The sequence below is a fragment of the Dermochelys coriacea genome, chromosome 8, assembly GCF_009764565.3.
Source record: "Dermochelys coriacea isolate rDerCor1 chromosome 8, rDerCor1.pri.v4, whole genome shotgun sequence".
Lineage (NCBI taxonomy): Eukaryota > Metazoa > Chordata > Testudines > Dermochelyidae > Dermochelys > Dermochelys coriacea.
The window spans coordinates 93,346,930-93,366,724 of NC_050075.1; the positions used below are offsets into that span (position 1 = coordinate 93,346,930).

The window sequence follows — 19,795 nt, forward strand, 5'->3', positions numbered from 1 at the left end:
CAATAGCCTAAATAGAGAAAAGATGAAAAAACAAAAGAAAATATCAACATCATCCCTGTTTTACAGATGAAGAACTGAAATGCAAAGAGACTAAGGTCATACAGGAAGTTTGTGGAAGAGCTGGGAATTTAACCCTAATTTCCTGAATCACAGGCAAGTGCCTTAATGTTTTCTTGCTTTGTCCCACAACTATGGCATCTACTGTCCGACTGCCATGCAGGGTGTTTGGGTGTGTACCTCCCAATTGCACTGATCAAAGCCTAGGCACATTTGAAAATCCTACTAGGTACCAATCTGCATCTTCAGGCACCTAAATACTTTTAAAAACCTGACCCTAAATCCTTGTATACATATAGTGTAAATGCAGAATCTCATTTGAGCCAAGAATATACACGTAGCAGAGGAGGCCAAGATTATGTCTGTGGAATTCTGTACGCATATGGGATTCATTTATTCGTACGGATAAACAGAATCCTTAAAGCGTTGGTGCTACCTATCATGCTTTATTTTTTACCAGCCCAGAGAGTGACATGACACACTACACGTTAAGGATTTTGTGTAGTTTAGTCTAACAGGTAGTTTCCTGAAGTATGAAGTACTATAGTTAGAACTATTAGAGAGCATTCAAAAGACTATCCATCCATTACAGCATACAAAGCTAGTCAGGTGTGACTTGTCAGTGCAACAGGTAGAAATTTATTTGTATGTCTCCCATCATGTTACTAAGTCTCATGGTTCAATAACTGTTAAGCATTAAGAAAATGTGTATCACTTCAGCAGAAATCTTGGCCCTATTGACGTCAGTAGGAATTTTCCCATTGATTTCAGTGGGGCCAGAACGTCACTGTTAAGTGTTTATGCCAACTTTACTGTCAGTGAGGTCTTGAAAAGTCCTACTTGTGATTGACTGAAGTGAGATAACATTAATTATAGTATATTATAATTATAATGCATAAAAACATTAACTATATTAATGTTAACTGGAGTCTCCAGGAATTAAAGATTAATCTTTAATTAAGAATTATGTCATGTAATGAAATCTCCAGGAATACATCCAACCAAAATTGGCAACCCTAATTATAACATAGAATTATAATGAAGATCAAGCCATTTAATTCAGTTCTTAGGACAATTTAAGTGCTGTTATGAATAGTTTTTATGTTTATTTTAGTCAGAATCTGTAGTATACCGGGACAGCTTCATGGGATACACAATTTCTTTTATGAAGGTCCCCAAAGGACAGACTTAAAACTGCAAACTTTAGTACCATACAAAACAATATGACGCTCAGTATCAAATGGCAGGAAACACTTAACAGTCAAAATTTCAGTTCTTTTTCCACAGTAACAAAGTATTTAAGATACTGTACAATAAGAGATCTGCAATGCTGGAGACTGTTTTAATGGAGCAGGTAGTTTATTCCAGCTTTTTGAGGTCACAGCCTCAAGAGCCAGACCTCCCATACTCAGTTTTAACTCTAGGCACTTTAAAATTAATAGACTAGGTCGAATGAAGGGCATATATCTATTCAGCTTCCAGTTTTTAGCTTTTTAGTAACAGATTTCAGATGCACTAGCTTGGAAGCTACTCAAGACCTCTGTAGCAGTAAATATCAAATAACTCTTCATCTCCTTCCTACCCCACTCTCAGACTTCAAAGCTGTCATAGATTCCAGGGCTCTGAACATCCAAAAATATTTTATACCTAGCCAAATGCAGAAATGGATGATGTCAAAATTTACTAGCTACGAAAACTAAATGTCCATCATGTCACCAGGGTTCAGTCTGCATGCTGAGAAAGGGCTGTTTTTACCATTCTATCTTTGTGGACTATTTTTGATACACTCAGTAAGAATGTATTTCAGTGGAACAATTATGACATCCAATGGAAATTAATGTACAACTGGTTAATCTAAAGCAGTGGTTCTCAAACTTTTGAGGGAAAGGGAGACCCCTTTCACATAGCAAGCCTCTGAGTATGACCCCCCCTTATAAATTAAAAACACTTTAAAATATATTTAACACCATCATAAATGCTGGAGGCAAAGCAAGGTTTGGGATAGAGGCTGGCAGCCCACGACCCCCCCGGGGGGGTCCCAATTTCCAGTTTGAGAACCGCTGATCTAGAGCATGCAGATGTTCTAGGGCATAACCTCTATATACTCTGTACTTCTCAACAAGTCAGTGAATGACAAAAACGGGAGAAATGCCTCAAACATGTAACATCACATTTTTAATACATGGCAACTTTTCATTAACTAGAACAGTTAACTATTCTCAGTATTTCTTGGTTTAAATTTACAATGTCGCAGATGTTTTCTCTCTTCTCCCCGCATTTTCTTTCCTCTGTATATTTTCCTTCAGTATTTTTCTACTTTTAAAATAACGGCTGCCTATTTTAATCTAACACCATCCTTTTTCCCCCTCATTTTCATTAGAATTTATTTTCAGTGGAAATCTTCAATTTCCCCCTTGTTTTTTTATTTCCTCTCCTCTCCTTCCACCACCATTTTTCCTTAGGCTTTTATTTCCTGAACTTTATGATTAAAGAAGATGGAAAGAAGGGGTGGAAAGGAGGCAGGAGTTCTCACCCCACCATGGAAAAAGGAGAGATCACCCTCTACTCTGGTTACCCTATTCTCAAGTGCACTCTTATACTCTCCCTCTCTTCCCTGTTCTTCCCTCTGCACTCTCTCTCTCTTCAATCCAAATCTTTCTTATTTCATCTTCTTCTCTACCAGTCCCATTTTTGGCAACCCATCCCAGAGAAGATTTACATCTCACAAGATTCTCTCCTCCTACAACGTCCTTTCAGCTCTCCTAGATTTGCACTCAATTTGTCCTAGTGTTGCAGTGACTTTCCTTGCTACTGCCATGCATCAGCCTCCCTTCTACCATAGAGACACACCCCTTTTCCAAGACATCGCCTTTGTAACAGTGCTGCCTGTAAAGCACCAACCGGGGAAAACATACAGAGAGATCCATGTGACTGCTTCTCCAGCATAAGCAGTCAAATGTCACCCACTAGGTTTCCCTGTTCCTGTTGAATGTGCAAAGCCACAGCAGGGACTCTGTGACTGGTAGAGTTCCTTTATGGGAATATGGAGGCATTGTGGAAAATGGTGTCTGAACTGAAAATTTTAAGATATGAAAAGTGTTTTCCCATCCACATTTATTCACTGATATGCCATGTGGCTGGCAGTGTCAATAACAAGAGCTGTTCATCCTCTGTATATGAATTAGCATTATGTCATCAGGCCAGCTTTCAGAATAATTTTCCCCCACACATAATCAATATCTTGTTGATTTCAAAGGATCACTTAATACTGGAAAGGCTGGGCCTTTAGTGCCCCATTTTGTTAAGATTCAAACTTCAAACTATAAAGAGGTTGTGTGCAGCAAATTATTCTCTATGTTTAAATAAATGCATTAGTTTAACATATACAATATGAAGTATGAAGAGATGATGAAGAGAAGGAGAAAGTCACTTGCTAAATGTTCATGATTAAAGCCTTACAAAGGCCTTCGGTGATACATGTTAACAGCATAAGATCAAAGTGTATATTTTATGTCCTAAAAGAAAGGATATTTTGTTGCACAAATCTATATTTTATTTAGTGAATGGTATACATTTTAATAAACCTAAGCAAATGGAATGTAAAAAAAATGAGATTACAGGCCTGACTTTGAAAAGCGGTCTCTAATTTTGCTGGCACAATTTTCCTTATATTTAGGGTGAAATTTTTGATCCACCGTAACCTGGGCCTCCATTTTCAAAAGCACAAAATTGCAAGGGCAAGTAACCATTCTGCACACAGTTTTATGCACCCTTAATACATCTGACTTAGCAACTAAGACACTGATTTCCACAACCTTTAGACATTTAAGTGGCTTAAACTGTAGGTGCTAACGATTGTGGGGACAGAAAAATCACCTACATTTATTGCACTGACAACTTGATCTTGCAAAAATGTCATCCAGTTTCTGAAAATCTGACCCTTATTGTTTTGTAGCATTATATATGAAAACTGCAAGGGTGGAAGCATGTGTGTTTCCATGAAAATTAGGTCGGTTGGTGTGTTTTGAAGTGTTGAAATTTGTGTACCAAATATTCATCTACCTCCACAAAAATAAGTTGTGGAAATATTTCTCACAGTTCAATATGCATTTGTTTATAAGATAGTTCTTAGTAATGTGATTCAATGTGAGATTATACATTATCATGTATATTCTACAACATGAGGACATTAAGTCCTTCTACTGAAAAATATGCTGATTTTTCCTAACGTGTTTTAAAACAGCCACCCACCCACACAGTGAGACCAATTGGTTTCCTAGCCAAAGTACAAATGCTCTGATTAAATGATTAAATATGTTCAATACAAACTATAATAATATGTACAGTATATGGATAATCTAGGAGAAACAACAAATTGAAAATCATAAGAAATGCTAAAATAGTACCTTCTGTTTACTAAATATTAAGTTGGTACTTTTTAGTTTTGACCAGTGTATTTAATAAACTATCAGGAAATGAGAGAAGTCCACAAACTAGAGAGGCAGTGTGGTCCACTGCATGGGGCACCAGACTAGGATTAGGTTTAGGACACCTAGATTCTGTTCCTAGCTCTGCCACTGATTTGCTGTGTGATCTTGGACAAGATGCTTCACCTCTCTGTGCCTCTGTTTCCCCAACCAACACTGTGTGTTTGTGTGTAGTTAGAATGCAAGTTCTTTGGAAGACTTTCTCTCTATGGGTCTTCACAGCGCCTGGCATGATGGAGCCCCAATCTCTGTTAGATCTCTAGATGCTATGCTAGTACAAATAAACAACAACAAATTCTCTTCTATTGTTCCATCTACTGTAGTTCACTGATTTACAAGAATTCCCAGCATTTCTGACACCAGTGGGACAGCTAGGATCGGATCCCTTCAGAATTTGTTTACTGAATGACACAAAAGAATAACCAAGGGTTAACAGCATGCCAAGTTTAACAAGGAAAGAAGAAAACAGCTGAAAAGATTTCCAGTGCTCCCAGCATTTGGTCTGCCATCTCCGCATCTCTGCAATAAACCCACACACAGGGATGTCTCCATGCTTTAATACAGAAACAGACTGACTTTGAAAACAGAATCTTGCTGGATTAATAATGAATCACACATTAAAACAAACACATTGTACGTGAGTGAGAGAGACTTTCGAACCTTGAAGTTAGCTGTGGTTGGAATCCTGAAACCGGGGTGCCTAATTAAAAAAAACAACCACCTCAATTCATACCAAGATCTTCAGGGCCAGATTTACAAAGGTGTTTTATACACTGAAGACGGAGATAGGCACCTACAGGAATATACAAAATTGCCTGTACAGATTAGGCACCTCTCTCTCATTGAAAGACAATGGGAGCTAGGCACTCTCTTAGGTATTCATTGTGTGCCTATCTGCATCTTTAGGTGCCTAAATACTTCTGTAAATAATAATATCTGGCTCTTACATAGCACTTCTCAGTAGTTCCCAAAGGGCTTCACAATCTTTAATGTGTTTATTCTTGCAATACCCCTGTGAGTTATTAATATCCCCATTTTACAGACAGGGAACAGAGGCAGAGAGATGTTAAATGATATGCCCATGATTGCACAGGAAGTTTATGGTGGACCAGGGAACTGAACCTGCATTTCCCAACTCCTAAGCTAGTGCCTAACCATCCTTCTGGCCCTAAGTCAAAGAGGCTTAATTTTCAGAGGTGATAATGAACACCTCTGAGAACAGGTCTCCATGAACACCTCAGACATATCCTGTATGACCTGCAGATGCAATGCTTGACAGGAGAGTCCTCCACAAAATGATGCCTTCAACTGATATTAATTTACAGCATGATGGTTAACAAGAAATTTAGTATTGTAGAGATTTGAACGCTATCATTCTGGGAAAGTGTCAGTCCTGTGTCCAGCCAGGACAAAAGATCAGTTTTGACTCCCCATCACCCAAGACCAGGGAAACATACCATTATGCTTTTGAAGGGCTCAAAAAAGGAAATTCAGGTAACAGGAAATTTCTCCACCTGACTATCCAACTCCAAGCTGATCATAACTGATTAAAATTAAATGGATTAATCACTGGCTACCTGACTGGTCTCAAAATGTAACTCAAAACAGAGAATCATCATTGAGTGGGTGTGTTTCTAGGGGGGTCCCGCATGGATTGGTTCTTAGCCCTATGCTACTTTAACATTTTTATCAATGATGTGGAAGAAAACAGTCATCACTGATACATTTTGCAGATGACTAAAACATTGGGGGAGTGGTAAATAATGAAAAGGACAAGTCACTGATTCAGAGTGATCTTGATCGCTTGGCCAGCTGGGCACAAGCAAACAAGATTTGTTTTAATACAGCTAAAAATAAATGTCCACATCTAGGAACAAAGAATATAGGCCATACTTACAAGATGGGGGATTCTATCCTGTGAACCAGTGACTCTGAAAGGGATTTAGGGGTCATGGTGGATAATCAGTTGAACATGAGCTCCCAGTGTGATGCTGTAGTCAAAAGGACTAATGAGAGCCTTGGATGCATAAACAGGGGAACCTGAAGTAGGAATAGACAGGTTTCAGAGTAGCAGCCGTGTTAGTCTGTATTCGCAAAAAGAAAAGGAGTACTTGTGGCACCTTAAAGACTAACAAATTTATTAGAGCATAAGCTTTCGTGAGCATCTGATGAAGTGAGCTGTAGCTCACGAAAGTTTATGCTCTAATAAATTTGTTAGTCTCTAAGATGCCACAAGTACTCCTTTTCTTTTTAGGAATAGACAGGTTACTTTACCTCTCTATTTGACACTGATGTAAGAGCTGCTGGAATACTGTGTCCAGTTCTGGTATTCGCAGTTCATGAAGGATGTTGTTAAATTGGAGAGGGTTCAGAGAACAACCATAAGAATAATTAAGATTGGAAAACATGCTTAATAGAGATAGACTCAAGGAATTCAATCTTTTTAGCCCAACAAAGAGAAAGTTAAGGGATCACTTGATCACAGCCTATGAGGGCTTGTCTACACAGACCAGCAATGCAGGGCTGTGATTTCTAAAGGGAACCGACATGTTGCATATTAACTGGCCTGTGTGCGAACTAAAAGTTCTCTAGTACAAATTAATGTAAAACAGTTTGAAAGAACATTTTTCCTGGGTTACAAGGATCCAAGATTAAGTAACTAGTGCCAAAGCAACCACGTTGGTGAAACTTTCTATGGCTACCCAGTTCGCAGGTGTGGAGCTAATCATGGGGGAGCTTACAATAGCTCCTCTCCCACACCCATCATCCCTATTTTCATCCTGGTCCCTGCATCTACCTCCCACTGGAGCTGCACAGACTGCAGGAATTAGTCCATCCCTAGGGCTGCAGTAGCTCAAGCAGGGAAATAGAGAAAAGGATCAGGACCAGGTGGCTTTGTTTTAGTAAAAACAAGAAAGGAAAACCAGTTTCTCTAGGGTAGTGTCAGGAATGAGGGCCTCCAGCTGCACATGCCCAGCCACCAGGCAGCCAATGAGAGTAGCTGGGCCACAACAAAACCACCAGATTGGATAAAGCAGAGAGGAAGCTTGCTCTTAAGCCAGGCAGCTGCAGAAGCTTGGTGGCTACTCAGTGCACACAGCTGTGGACTCTCTGCCTCCCTGTGCTTGCCTCACTCCAAGCCCTGCTCCAGCCTTGACCCTGCCCTGTACCCAGCCTCATTCCAGTTTAGATGGTGCCCCACACCCTGCATTATTCTAGTCCTGTTCCAATCCTGCCCCTACTTGGAACCAGCCCTGCTCCTGCTTTTCCATTTCCAGGTAATCTGATTCTGACTCTTGGCTCCAATTTCTGGATCTGACTCTGTTTTGACTCTTGGCACTGACCTCCTGCTTTGACCACTAGACCTGACACCTACTCCTACTACTAGGCATGACTGCCTATGACCAGTCTCCTGACAGGCAGTAGTCACTGAGAGGCTCTTTCTCCAAGCTCCACCACTCACCCACTTCACAAAGCGGATGGCAGGATCTCCAGACAGATGGGCCTCCATTCAACTCTATGAAAAAGCACCAAATTGTAGCTGTCGGCCAAGAACAATGCTCTTTGGGCTGCATAGTTCAGTTTTTCCTCAGCAGTTAACCCACTGGGACATCAAGGAAGCATTGGGCATGCTCATGCCTCCCTTGACATAGTCCACCAGACTCAATTGCTTTACTGGCAGTTGGACATAGGAAGTATGAAAACTCTGCATCAGAGAGGCATTTTTGTAAACGCTGGTAAATTCAAAGTTTGAAGAGCAAAACCGTCCTTTCAGAATGACAAGGTGGAGCAAGACAGAGATCCTTTGTTTTCCTACAGGCTTGAAGCTCCCACTATAAACTCTATGCATGTAGGGAAGCACAGAAACTTGAAATCTTGTGCCATATGGTTCTCAGAGAACAATTTTTGCCCTAATGTCAGACGCTGCTGTCTTCCTTCTTCCTAATTCCAAAGGTCACAAATCTTTTTCAACAACCAGATAATGCTGGAGCTCTAAGTCTAAAAACTATTAGTGATAAAAAGCAGCTGGAAGGAAAATGATAAATAAAGCATAGTGGGCAAATTTATCCCTTGAGTAGTTCTACTGAAGTCTGCGTGAGGGATGACTCACCTATTGTTGGAGAGGTAGGTAGTACACAGTAAATGGCATAAAGAAAAGGAGTACTTGTGGCACCTTAGAGACTAACATGTGGATGACATTCATTAAAGGTGAAATGGAAAACTTTCAAAAGCAAAATAAAATATGCCTTCCCCCAAATCACTACAAAAAAGTATGTGGGCTTCAAAATTTCAAATGCATTTCATTTTTAAAGATGTCTGAAAATAAATTTCTACCAATACTTTCACTAAACTGCAAGCCCAGAATTAAGCATCTTGAACTTTCCTTGCAAGAGCTGAGTGGAGCTTTGTGAAGCTTGGTGGTTTCATTTCGCAAGGGAGCGTGCCAACCTTTCCCCTTTTCTTTCTGATGTTGAAAACTGGTGCTTTTTTGGCTAACTTTATTCCATCTAGAACCGGTCAAAATTTTTCTGACAGAATACTAGTCTGTTGGAAAATGCTGATTCAACTACATTTAATTTTTTTGTGAGAACATCTTGATTTCATCAAAATTTTCAACAGGAAAATATAAATTTGCTTTGATAAGGTCAAATTGTTTTGTTTCAACATATTATAAACTAAAAATACAATAAAAATTAGCATTGAAACAATATTTCAACCTGATCAAAACATTAATTTTGATGACATTAAAACAAAATATTTTTTGTTTTTCAAAAAAAGTCAAGATTTTAAACTCTTCGTCCTGACTTCTGACAAAACCCAACTTTGAAATCTTGGAATTTTCCACAGGATGGAAATTCCAGTTTTCAAACCATTCTAATTTTAACCTTTTGTCTGCTATTTTAAATCAATTACACCCATAATCCTAATATAGCAAGCAGTTTTTGTGCTACGTCCCACACTGGGCTAGTATAAAGGAAATGTACAAAGGTCTTCCATTCCATTATTTAAACAGAGGGAGATTACCCCTACCAATGGGGAGATATGGGGCTGAACCATTTTTAAGTCAACCTAATCTCAGCCAATGAAGTACGACAATGCACATCCAACAGCTCTATGCAGTCTCAAAGTAAAAGCCTTTTTAAAATGTACCGGTAAAACCTTGAACCTTTTAACTATTTTAGCACCAAAACAGTTTGTTCCTCATTTATGCTTTATACAGGATATCTATTAACAGACCCAGCTTCCTTTGTATTTTAGGCTACTGTTTTTATCCTAAACTCTGTTAGTTTCATTGACACCTAATCCTCACAAGTTCCCCCTGCCCTCGCCTCCTTTCATCTGTCTCTTGTGTCCTATTGACACCTAAACAGTCAATTGGCTGGGGCAGACTCTGTCTGCTTTGTTATTTGCCTGTACAGAGCATAGCACAAGGGGGCCTCATCCCTGCATGGTAGTCAGAGGTGGTACAGTATGAACCATACTCACAATAATTTTAGTCTCAATTTCTCAGCATTTACAGATGAAGGAGATAGCCCTTTGTTTGCCAGAAGCTAGGAATGGGCTACAGGGGATGGATCACTTGATGACAACGTGACCAGATGTCCCAGTTTTATAGGGACAGTCCCGATTTTGGGGTCCTTTTGTCATATAGGCTCCTATTACCCCCCACCTCCTGTCCCAATTTTTCACACTTGCTGTCTGGTCACCCTACTTGATGACTACCTGTTCTGTTCATTCCCTCTGGGGAACCTGGCATTGGCCACCCTCGCAAGACAGGATATTGAGCTAGATGGACCTTTGGTCTGACCCAGTATGGCCTCTTCCCCATTCCTTCCCATTCACCCGCAGTGGAATGTGGTGGATGTAACAGCTCCATAAAGCCTGCTACCCCTCACTACCTGTGAGCAATGGTACAGGTAGCTGAAGCAAGCTAGTCAGTGGGGCCATTTTGCTGCAGCGAACAATCTGGATCCATATGACATTGAACAAATTATTTAAGTCTCTTTTCCTCAGGATACTGGTCTATGAAATGGACATTATAATACTACATAGAGCTGAGCGAATACTATATAGTAATACTATCATAGAGCTGAGTGAACTATTTGTAGTTAAATGTTTTTCCTCAGAAATTTTACAACTTTTGAGCTTAAATATTTTTTGTTAAATTAGGGAAATATTAGCGAAATTTTTTTAAAAATTTCAATTTTCATAGATTTTAAGGCCAAAAGGAACCCTTATGGTCATCTAGTCTGAGCTCCTGCATAGCACAGGCCAGAGAACTTCCCCGAGAGATTCCTGCATCAGGCCCATGATTTTTGGCTGAGCACTTTACTTTGTACTTGGGGTGTTTTTTTCCTAATGTGTTGAGAAATGGGAAGCTCAGTGGGAATGCCAGACTCTCAGCCCCTGAGAATTAGGTCCTTTGTGTCTCAAATTGAGAACCTGAAAATGGAAGCAACAAAAATTAGTGGACACTTTTGAAAATTTCAAATTGATTTTAGTGACGTTTACCCACACTCGTTTTTGTAAGTAATTTATAAAAAAATTTTTAAGTGTGCTACTTGATAAGAATAGGTCTTTCAGCATAAGGCAACATGCTGCTTGGTTACCTATGTTTGTAGAATATGGGGCTCTGGGAGAAGGGTATTTCACATAAATATTTAATTTCAATAATATCCCTGTTTCCAAGAACAGTAAATATGTAAGAATACCTAGTCCTCCAGCATGTGCATCAATGAGAGATGCTGCTACTGCAGTCCCTTCAGCAAGACCAAGGTCTTTTGCAGCCTCTGGCATTAGGCCATTTCCAACAGAAGCTCCAGGAGACAGGACTTGGTTTCCTGAGCAGACACAAGTAAAACCAAACACCCATCAGTTTGATAAACAGAAAAGCAAACATGCATTTTCCTGAAAAAGCGCCTTTTCCCACCGCTGTTTAATGTAGTATCCATCAAAGAAGTGCATTAAAAACTCCATTTACTTACCAAATACCAATTGCACTGTATGTATATTAAACAGAAAACTGTGCTGTATCATGCTGCTCATAAGAGTTTAAAAACTGATAACTAGTAAATGCCCAGTATAGCGATCTAAAACAGTTTTTATTATAACCCATAAAAATTCCATTTAACATGGTGTGATCTTTTTACTAGGTACATAAACAAACACCCAGGCTCACACTTTACATTGTAGCCACTGACTATATATCTGCAGAAATAAAGGTATTTTAGAAATTAGATATCTTGGGGCAGATTCACTTGTTCTGTTGCAAACAAGTGAAAACTGCACTTCCTGCACCAGCTTGGCCCAGAGGTGTTTTCATCTCCACTCTCCTTCAGGGGTTCCATCAGACAAGTGGTGCCTTTAATGTGCATTAGCACCTCTGTAGGAGCCAGCAGAGACTGTTCAGGGGAACCATTAAATCAGTGAAATCCTGCCACTCTACCTACATTTCCTCCCTGGCTAGGACCACCCACTTCTGAGTCTGTGTTGGGCAGCTGCAGTGGAGGGTACATTGAACCACCACAAACTACCCTCCCCGACCCATCGGGCATTCTGCAAAAGGGCCTTTCTGCCACGTTCTGTGCCACCCCACTGGAGGAAATCTGAGCTTTTAACTGTTTTTTCCCAAAAGGAAAGATTATTTTAACAACTAATCAACTATGATAAAGGTAGGGATAGGCCCAAGCTATGAAGATGGGATCCAGGTCCAGACACTTTGGAGTTCAGGTGGTTTGGTTCAGGCCCATCTCATATAAAAGGCTTTTCCCTGGAGTGGCGCTTGAGTATAGCTAGATACAAAGCAGTAAGACAGGACTGACAGCTCCTGGAATGCACACCTCTTTATTCATCCACAGGTTAAATGGATGAGGCACACAAAGTCACAGTGGGAGCTTCCACACACTTCCTTGCCAATGCCTTGGCTCTAACTGAGAAACTCCAAATTCATTCAATAGGGCTTATCTTTAAAACTTGCTTAATTCAACAAATCTTTGGGGCAGAGTTGGCACAATTTCTGTTTAAAATAAAAGATAAGTGGGTTTTCATGAGAATGCATTATATTTCCAATTGATTCTGATGTGGTAAAGCTGCACAGTACATATTAGTGAACATGAATAGCCTATGATAAGAATGGTCAGGAACACAATGTTGTTAATGAGGATAATCTTAATGACAGAAGCTGTAGTCATTTGCTGTTGGATGAAAAGAAAGTGATGAAATTCACAAGCGGAGAATCATAGAAATGTCAGGCTAGATCATTCCTAACAGGTGAATGTCCAAACTGTTCTTAAAGACGTCCAGTGATGGGGATTCCACAATCTCTCTTGGAAGACTATTCCAAAGCTTAACTCTGCATAGAGTTGGAAAGTTTTTCCTAATACCCAACCTAAATCTCCCTTGCTGCAGATTAAAACCATTACTTCTTGCCTACAAATTCCAAAGACGTGGAGAACAATTGACCACAATCCTCTTTATAACAACCCTTAACATATTTGAAGACTGCTATAAGGTCCCCCTGAAGTCTTTTTTCCTCAAGACTAAAACTGTTTTGTTTTGTTTTTTCCTCATAGGTCAGGTTTTCTAACCCTTTTATCATCCCTGTTGCACTTCTCTGGACTCTCTCAAATTTGTCCATATGTTTCCTAAAGTGTGGCATCCAGAACTGGGAACCAGTGCCAGGTAGAGTGGGACAATTATCTCGTATGTCATACATACAAGAGCCTGTTAATACACCCCAGTGTGATTAGTGTTTTTCACAATTGCATCGCATTATTGACTCATGTTCACTTTGTGGTGGGCCTTCAATTCTTAGTATGTTGCAGTCATGAAAGACATCTGGCTTTGCTGCTGCTGCCTTTTTTTTTTTAAACATGGTATCCAATTGCCTTATCAGAAATCACCTACAAATCAAATGTGTAATGTATTTTGAGATTAAACAGGCTTCCCCTGCCCCCAAACACATAGCTTCTGGGTGTTAAATCATCAGCCAGGCTGTGAAACACTCAGCGACATAGGTGCCCATGCTATCCCCTTCAAAGTTTCATGCTTGAGTTAATCTGCAGATCATATTGTGAATTTAAAATCTAAGTATATGGATTGCCTAAAGGCTTCCAACTAGCTCATTCAACTCATGATACTAGTAACCAAAAGTGACCATTTCCACCTCTTGGTGGCTTATATGAAATGAGTTGCTGGTCTCCTCCAATTCCTAGAGGACAAGTGCCAATGTTTTATTGCTTATATGCTCAGAAAAATCATGCTCAACTTTCCAAGTATATCTCGTGTTCACCTCTTTTAATAAGGCTAGACAGCAAGATGTTTCTATTTCAAAACAGTATAATTAAAAAAATAAAGACATCGGAGAGCAAGACCAGAGCGACCTTGCAGCTAGGAGGAGGTTCAAGGAAGTTCATGCAGCTACAACCACAGCTTTTGCTTCAGAATCAGCTAAACCTCCTTAATGTGCACAGCTAGCTCATTTTGTACATCCAGCGTTGGATGAAATTATTTTGATGGAAAATCTTTCACCACTCACTCCCACAGCAGATTTGTTTTTTCATTCTGAATGGTCAAGTATTGTAACATGTAATTATTAAGTGGTTAGAGATCTAAAGACCATTCTAAAGATCATTCTAAAGACCAGGGTTACTATTAGACAATATCTTTTCTTACCAGTTATTCAATTACTGTATCTATGACTAATGAGCTTTTAGGGAACAATTTTAGAGATACAGACAATCCTCTTTCCTGATGTAAGCAGTAGAAAATGATCATGTGGATTTCTTTGAGCAGAAAGCTCATTAGAATGGTCTACATTATGGTTTTCCCCTTTGGAGTGGAGTGGGTGGAGGTGGGTTTCTTGTGAATTTCAGATACAGTCATTTTGTGTTTTAGAAAAAAGGCACTAAACACACAGCATGCCCAGGTGGTTTTAGAAGAAGTCAGAGTAAGCAAGAATAATTTTTCCCTAACTGAAGCCACTTCCTGACAGCATCAGGGATCTGCTCATATCACTCCCACATTGCCAGTTCTGCTGGAGCCTGATTTTAGGCATAGCCTGTGGCATGACCTAGGAAGAACAAGTGAAAGACCAACTTGAGAAGCAATCCCACTCTCAAATGCTGAGCAAGTGGATCTATCAGTGCAGCTCCCGCTGTCTCCCACTCCTGGGGGGAAGGGCAATAAGAAGCCATTCAGAAACACACGCCAAACCCCCACTGGAGAATGAAGAGAACAGAGTGCTCTGGGGCTACAGGAATAAGATGAATGGAGACCCCTTTCCTCCTATCAGTAGGAGAGAGGTAAGGGAGGCAACAATTTCCTTCCTCTCCAGCAGCCACGAGAGGAGAGTCTTCTTCTCCTCATCAAGCAGTTAGGAAAAGAGAAAAATCCATCTCTTCCAACCAGCAGCAAGAAGGCAGAGGCAAGGATGAGACGAAAGAGGCTAGGGAGAAAATGTTCCTCCAGAACAGCAAGAAGGATGATGGGCCAAGATAGAAAGCATCTCCCTGGTCATCCAGCAGCTGGGTGACAGACAGTGAGTGTGGTAATGAGGGAATGTTGCATTTTCCCCTCCACCTCAACCCCTAGGCCTTAGAGATCAGTGAAGCATCGTGAGCTACACCCACAGAGCCCTGTCTACATAGCATGTCTGGAGGCAAGGAAAACAGGCTCGTGTGGCCATGACTTTATCCCTCAGAGTGGAATTTGCTCTCCCACCCATGCACCTGCAAGTGGGTGTGGAATGGGCAGACCCTTGCCTCTACCCCCAATGTGCAGGGAGGTCGGAAGGAATGGTGTCCCATGTGCTTACAATAACTGAGAAGTTAGAAAAGTCTAGTCCATTTAGGGAGTCATCTCAGCATCTATGTACATAGAATTTGGAATGGCAAGGATCCATAAATGTGAAGTAAAACACACAAGGAATAAGAGCACAATGGTCACAGTTAAGTAAACATTTACCAATAGATAACACCCAGTCACCATGCTTATCTCCCATTCTAAGCTCAATGTGGAAGGCGGTATCTTAAACACAACCAGTGTGGGGGGAGGGATAGCTCAGTGGTTTGAGCATTGGCCTACTAAATCCAGGGTTATGAGCTCAATCCTTGAGGGGGCCATTTAGGGATCTGGGGCAAAAATTGGGGATTGGCCCTGCTTTGAGCAAGGGGTTGGACTAGATGACCTCCTGAGGTCCTTTCCAACCCTGATATTCTCTGATTTTTAGGGGCTTTGTGCTGGGAGAGCAGCTGAGCCCTGCTTAGGGGGTGGGGCTTCTGACTAGGGGTCCTATAAAGGTAGCCAGCCAGTTAGGCAGTGGCACAGACAGCTGCAGCGGCACAGGAGCTAGCAAACAGAGCTCTAAATGGGGGAGTTTGAGTGGGAGTTCTGTTGGAGGAGAAGGTAGTTGTACTTGGTTTTGTATTTTTAGTATTTGTGTGTGTGTAGGGGCTTTGTGCTGGGAGAGCAGCTGAGCCTTGCTTAGGGGGTGGGGCTTCTGACTAGGGGTCCTATAAAGGTAGCCAGCCAGGCAGGCAGGCGGTACAGACAGCTGCAGCAGCACAGGAGCTAGCAAACAGAGCTCTAAACAGGGGAGTTTGAGTGGGAGTTCTGTTGGAGGAGTTTGTATTGTGGTGCTTGTTTGGGGTTCGCTTTTGCTGGGGGGGTGGTCTTTTTGGTGTGGCTTGTGTTTCCCAGATTGACAGGACTTAGGTGGGAAGGCGATGACAGATACAGAGGCAGCAGTGGGAGTGACTCATGTAGTAGAAGACACAATGAGGATGACTGGATGTGGAAGCTGTGGTATGTACATGATCCTGGAGGGGGGAACCGGTAAGAGTTTTTTCTGCATGAAATGCCGTCTGATAGAGCTGATGGAGGAAAAGATCCGAGGTTTGGAGATGCAGGTGGAAAGTCTGGTTGAGTTTAGGAAGGGGTTTGAGCAGATGATGGAGCAAAGATATGAGGTATCTGAAGGGAAAAGCTCAGACTCACGGATGGAAGCAGGGCTGGGGAATTTTGAGGGGAGACTGCGTGAGGAAAGTAGTCAGTGGAAGCATGTGACTAAAAGAACCAGGCAGAGGAAAAGATGGGCTAGTGAAGGAGAAACAGAGCTTAGGAATAGGTTTGCAGAGTTGGAAAACGAAGAAGGGGCTCAGCAGTACTTGTTGAAGGTGGAAGAGTAAGGAAGAAGAGAAGAGAGGCTAGTCCTATAGGAAAAGCAGAAGAGTCAAGGGGAACTACACCAAATATGAGCCCCAGGAGGATACAGGATGGGTTGAAGAGGATTATAAGGGAAAACAGGAATGGAAAGAACTTGCAGCCAGAGGGAACAGGGGAGAGACTGGAGAATAGCACCGTCACCAGGAAAAGGCAGGTCTATGTGATCGGGGACTCTTTGAGAAGAATAGACAGGCCTGTAACTAGAGCTGATCCAGAGAATAGAAGGGTGTGCTAAGATATGGGATGTAGACCTGAGGTTGAAAAGGATCCTAAAGGGAGCGGGCAAGAATCCCCTAATTATCCTTCATGTGGGAACAAATGATACAGCCAGATTCTCGCTGGAAAGTATCAAGGGAGACTATGCTAGGCTGGGGAAGACGCTTAAGGAAATTGAGGCTCAGGTGATCTTTAGCGGGATCCTTCCTGTTCCTAGAGAAGGGCAACAAAGGTGTGACAAGATTATGACTGTCAACAGATGGCTTAGGCAGTGGTGCTATAAGGAGGGCTTTGGGATGTATGGCCACTGGGAGGCATTCACGGACAGAGGACAGTTCTCTCGGGATGGACTTCATCTGAGTAGGGAAGGAAATAGACTTCTAGGATCGAGGCTGGCACAACTGATAAAGAGAGCTTTAAACTAGGAATTTGGGGGAGATGGATGGGAGATATCCAGGAAATCTCCACGCCAGATTTTAGCATTGAGAGGGAAGAAGACGAAGTAAGAAAGGATACAGCTGTGCGTAGGAGAATGTACATAAGGAGCGAGGGCGGTGTGGATACTAGTCTAATAGGTTATACTGGCTGTAGAATGACTGCATAATAGGGTACAAAATGTGAGCGAGGCCAAACAGCAAAAATTAAGATGTTTATACACCAATGCGAGGAGCCTAGGTAACAAAATGGAGGAACTAGAGCTACTGATGCAGGAAGTGAAACCAGATATTATAGGGATAACAGAAACATGGTGGAATAGTAGTCATGACTGGACTACAGGTATTGAAGGGTATGTGCTGTTTAGAAAAGACAGAAATAAAGGTAAAGGTGGTGGACTAGCATTGTATATCAATGATGAGGTAGAATGTAAAGAAATAAGAAGCGATGCAATGGATAAGAAAGAGTCTGTCTGGGCAAAAATTACATTGGGGAAGAAAACTAGTAAAGCCTCTCCTACGATAGTGCTTGGGGTGTGCTATAGACCTCCGGGATCTAATTTGGATATGGATAGAGCTCTTTTTAATGTCTTTAATAAATTAAATACTAATGGAAACTGCGTGATCATGGGAGACTTTAACTTCCCAGATATAGACTGGAGGACCAGTGCTAGTAATAATAATAGGGCTCAGATTTTCCTAGATGCGATAGCTGATGGATTCCTTCATCAAGTAGTTGCTGAACCGACTAGAGGGGATGCCATTTTAGATTTAATTTTGGTGAGTAGCGAGGACCTCATAGAAGAAATGGTTGTAGGGGACAATCTTGGCTCAAGTGATCATGAGCTAATTCAGTTCAAACTAAATGGAAGGATTAACAAAAATAAATCTGCAACTAGAGTTTTTGATTTCAAAAGGGCTGACTTTCAAAAATTAAGGAAATTAGTTAGGGAAGTGGATTGGACTGAAGAACTTATGGATCTAAAGGTAGAGGAGGCCTGGGATTACTTTAAATCAAAGCTACAGAAGCTATCGGAAGCTTGTATCCCAAGAAAGGGGAAAAAATTCATAGGAAGGAGTTGTAGACCAAGCTGGATGAGCAAGCATCTTAGAGAGGTGATTAAGAAGAAGCAGAAAGCATACAGGGAGTGGAAGATGGGAGGGATCAGCAAGGAAAGGTACCTAATTGAGGTCAGAACATGTAGGGATAAAGTGAGACGGGCTAAAAGTCGAGTAGAGTTGGACCTTGCAAAGGGAATTAAAACCAATAGTAAAAGGTTCTATAGCCATATAAATAAGAAGAAAACTAAGAAGGAAGAAGTGGGGCCGCTTAACACTGAGGATGGAGCGGAGGTTAAAGATAATCTAGGCATGGCCCAATATCTAAACAAATACTTTGCCTCAGTCTTTAATAAGGCTAAAGAGGATCTTGGGGATAATGGTAACATGACAAATGGGAATGAGGATATAGAGGTAGATATTACCATATCTGAGGTAGAAGCAAAACTCAAACAGCTTAATGGGACTAAATCGGGGGGCCCAGATAACCTTCATCCAAGAATATTAAAGGAATTGGCACCTGAAATTGCAAGCCCATTAGCAAGAATTTTTAATGAATCTGTAAACTCAGGAGTAGTACCGAATGATTGGAGAATTGCTAATATAGTTCCTATTTTTAAGAAAGGGGGGAAAAAAAGTGATCCGGGTAACTACAGGCCAGTTAGTTTGACATCTGTAGTATGCAAGGTCTTGGAAAAAATTTTAAAGGAGAAAGTAGTTAAGGACATTGAGGTCAATGGCAAATGGGACAAAATACAACATGCTTTTACAAAAGGTAGATCGTGCCAAACCAACCTGATCTCCTTCTTTGAAGAAGTAACAGATTTTTTTTAGAGAAAGGAAACGCAGTGGATCTAATTTACCTAGATTTCAGTAAGGCGTTTGATACCGTGCCACATGGGGAATTATTAGTTAAATTGGAGAAGATGGGGATCAATATGAACATCAAAAGGTGGATAAGGAATTGGTTAAAGGGGAGACTGCAACAGGTCCTACTGAAAGGCGAACTGTCAGGTTGGAGGGAGGTTACCAGTGGAGTTCCTCAGGGATCGGTTTTGGGACCAATCTTATTTCATCTTTTTATTACTGACCTTGGCACAAAAAGTGGGAGTGTGCTAATAAAGTTTGCAGATGATACAAAGCTGGGAGGTATTGCCAATTCAGAGAAGGATCGGGATAGTATACAGGAGGATCTGGATGACCTTGTAAACTGGAGTAATAGTAATAGGATGAAATTTAATAGTGAGAAGTGTAAGGTTATGCATTTAGGGATTAATAACAAGAATTTTAGTTATAAGTTGGGGACGCATCAATTAG

General features: G+C 41.0%; 1 protein-coding gene across 7 annotated transcripts in view; it reads right to left on the reverse strand.

Annotated features, from left to right (window-relative positions):
• Window positions 1-19,795, reverse strand: part of FGGY (FGGY carbohydrate kinase domain containing) — a 414,960-nt gene that overhangs the window by 86,026 nt on the left and 309,139 nt on the right. For 6 of the 7 annotated variants that reach the window (XR_006273791.1, XM_043490943.1, XM_043490942.1 and 3 more), the window contains exon 7: window positions 11,258-11,386. The exons of the other annotated variant lie outside the window; for it this stretch is intronic. Coding sequence is in view for 5 of the 6 variants with exons in the window: in XM_043490943.1 (XP_043346878.1) it covers window positions 11,258-11,386 (129 nt within the window). In the remaining variant the exon portion in view is untranslated. The remainder of the gene's footprint in view (window positions 1-11,257; window positions 11,387-19,795) is intronic. 7 annotated transcript variants of the gene reach the window in all.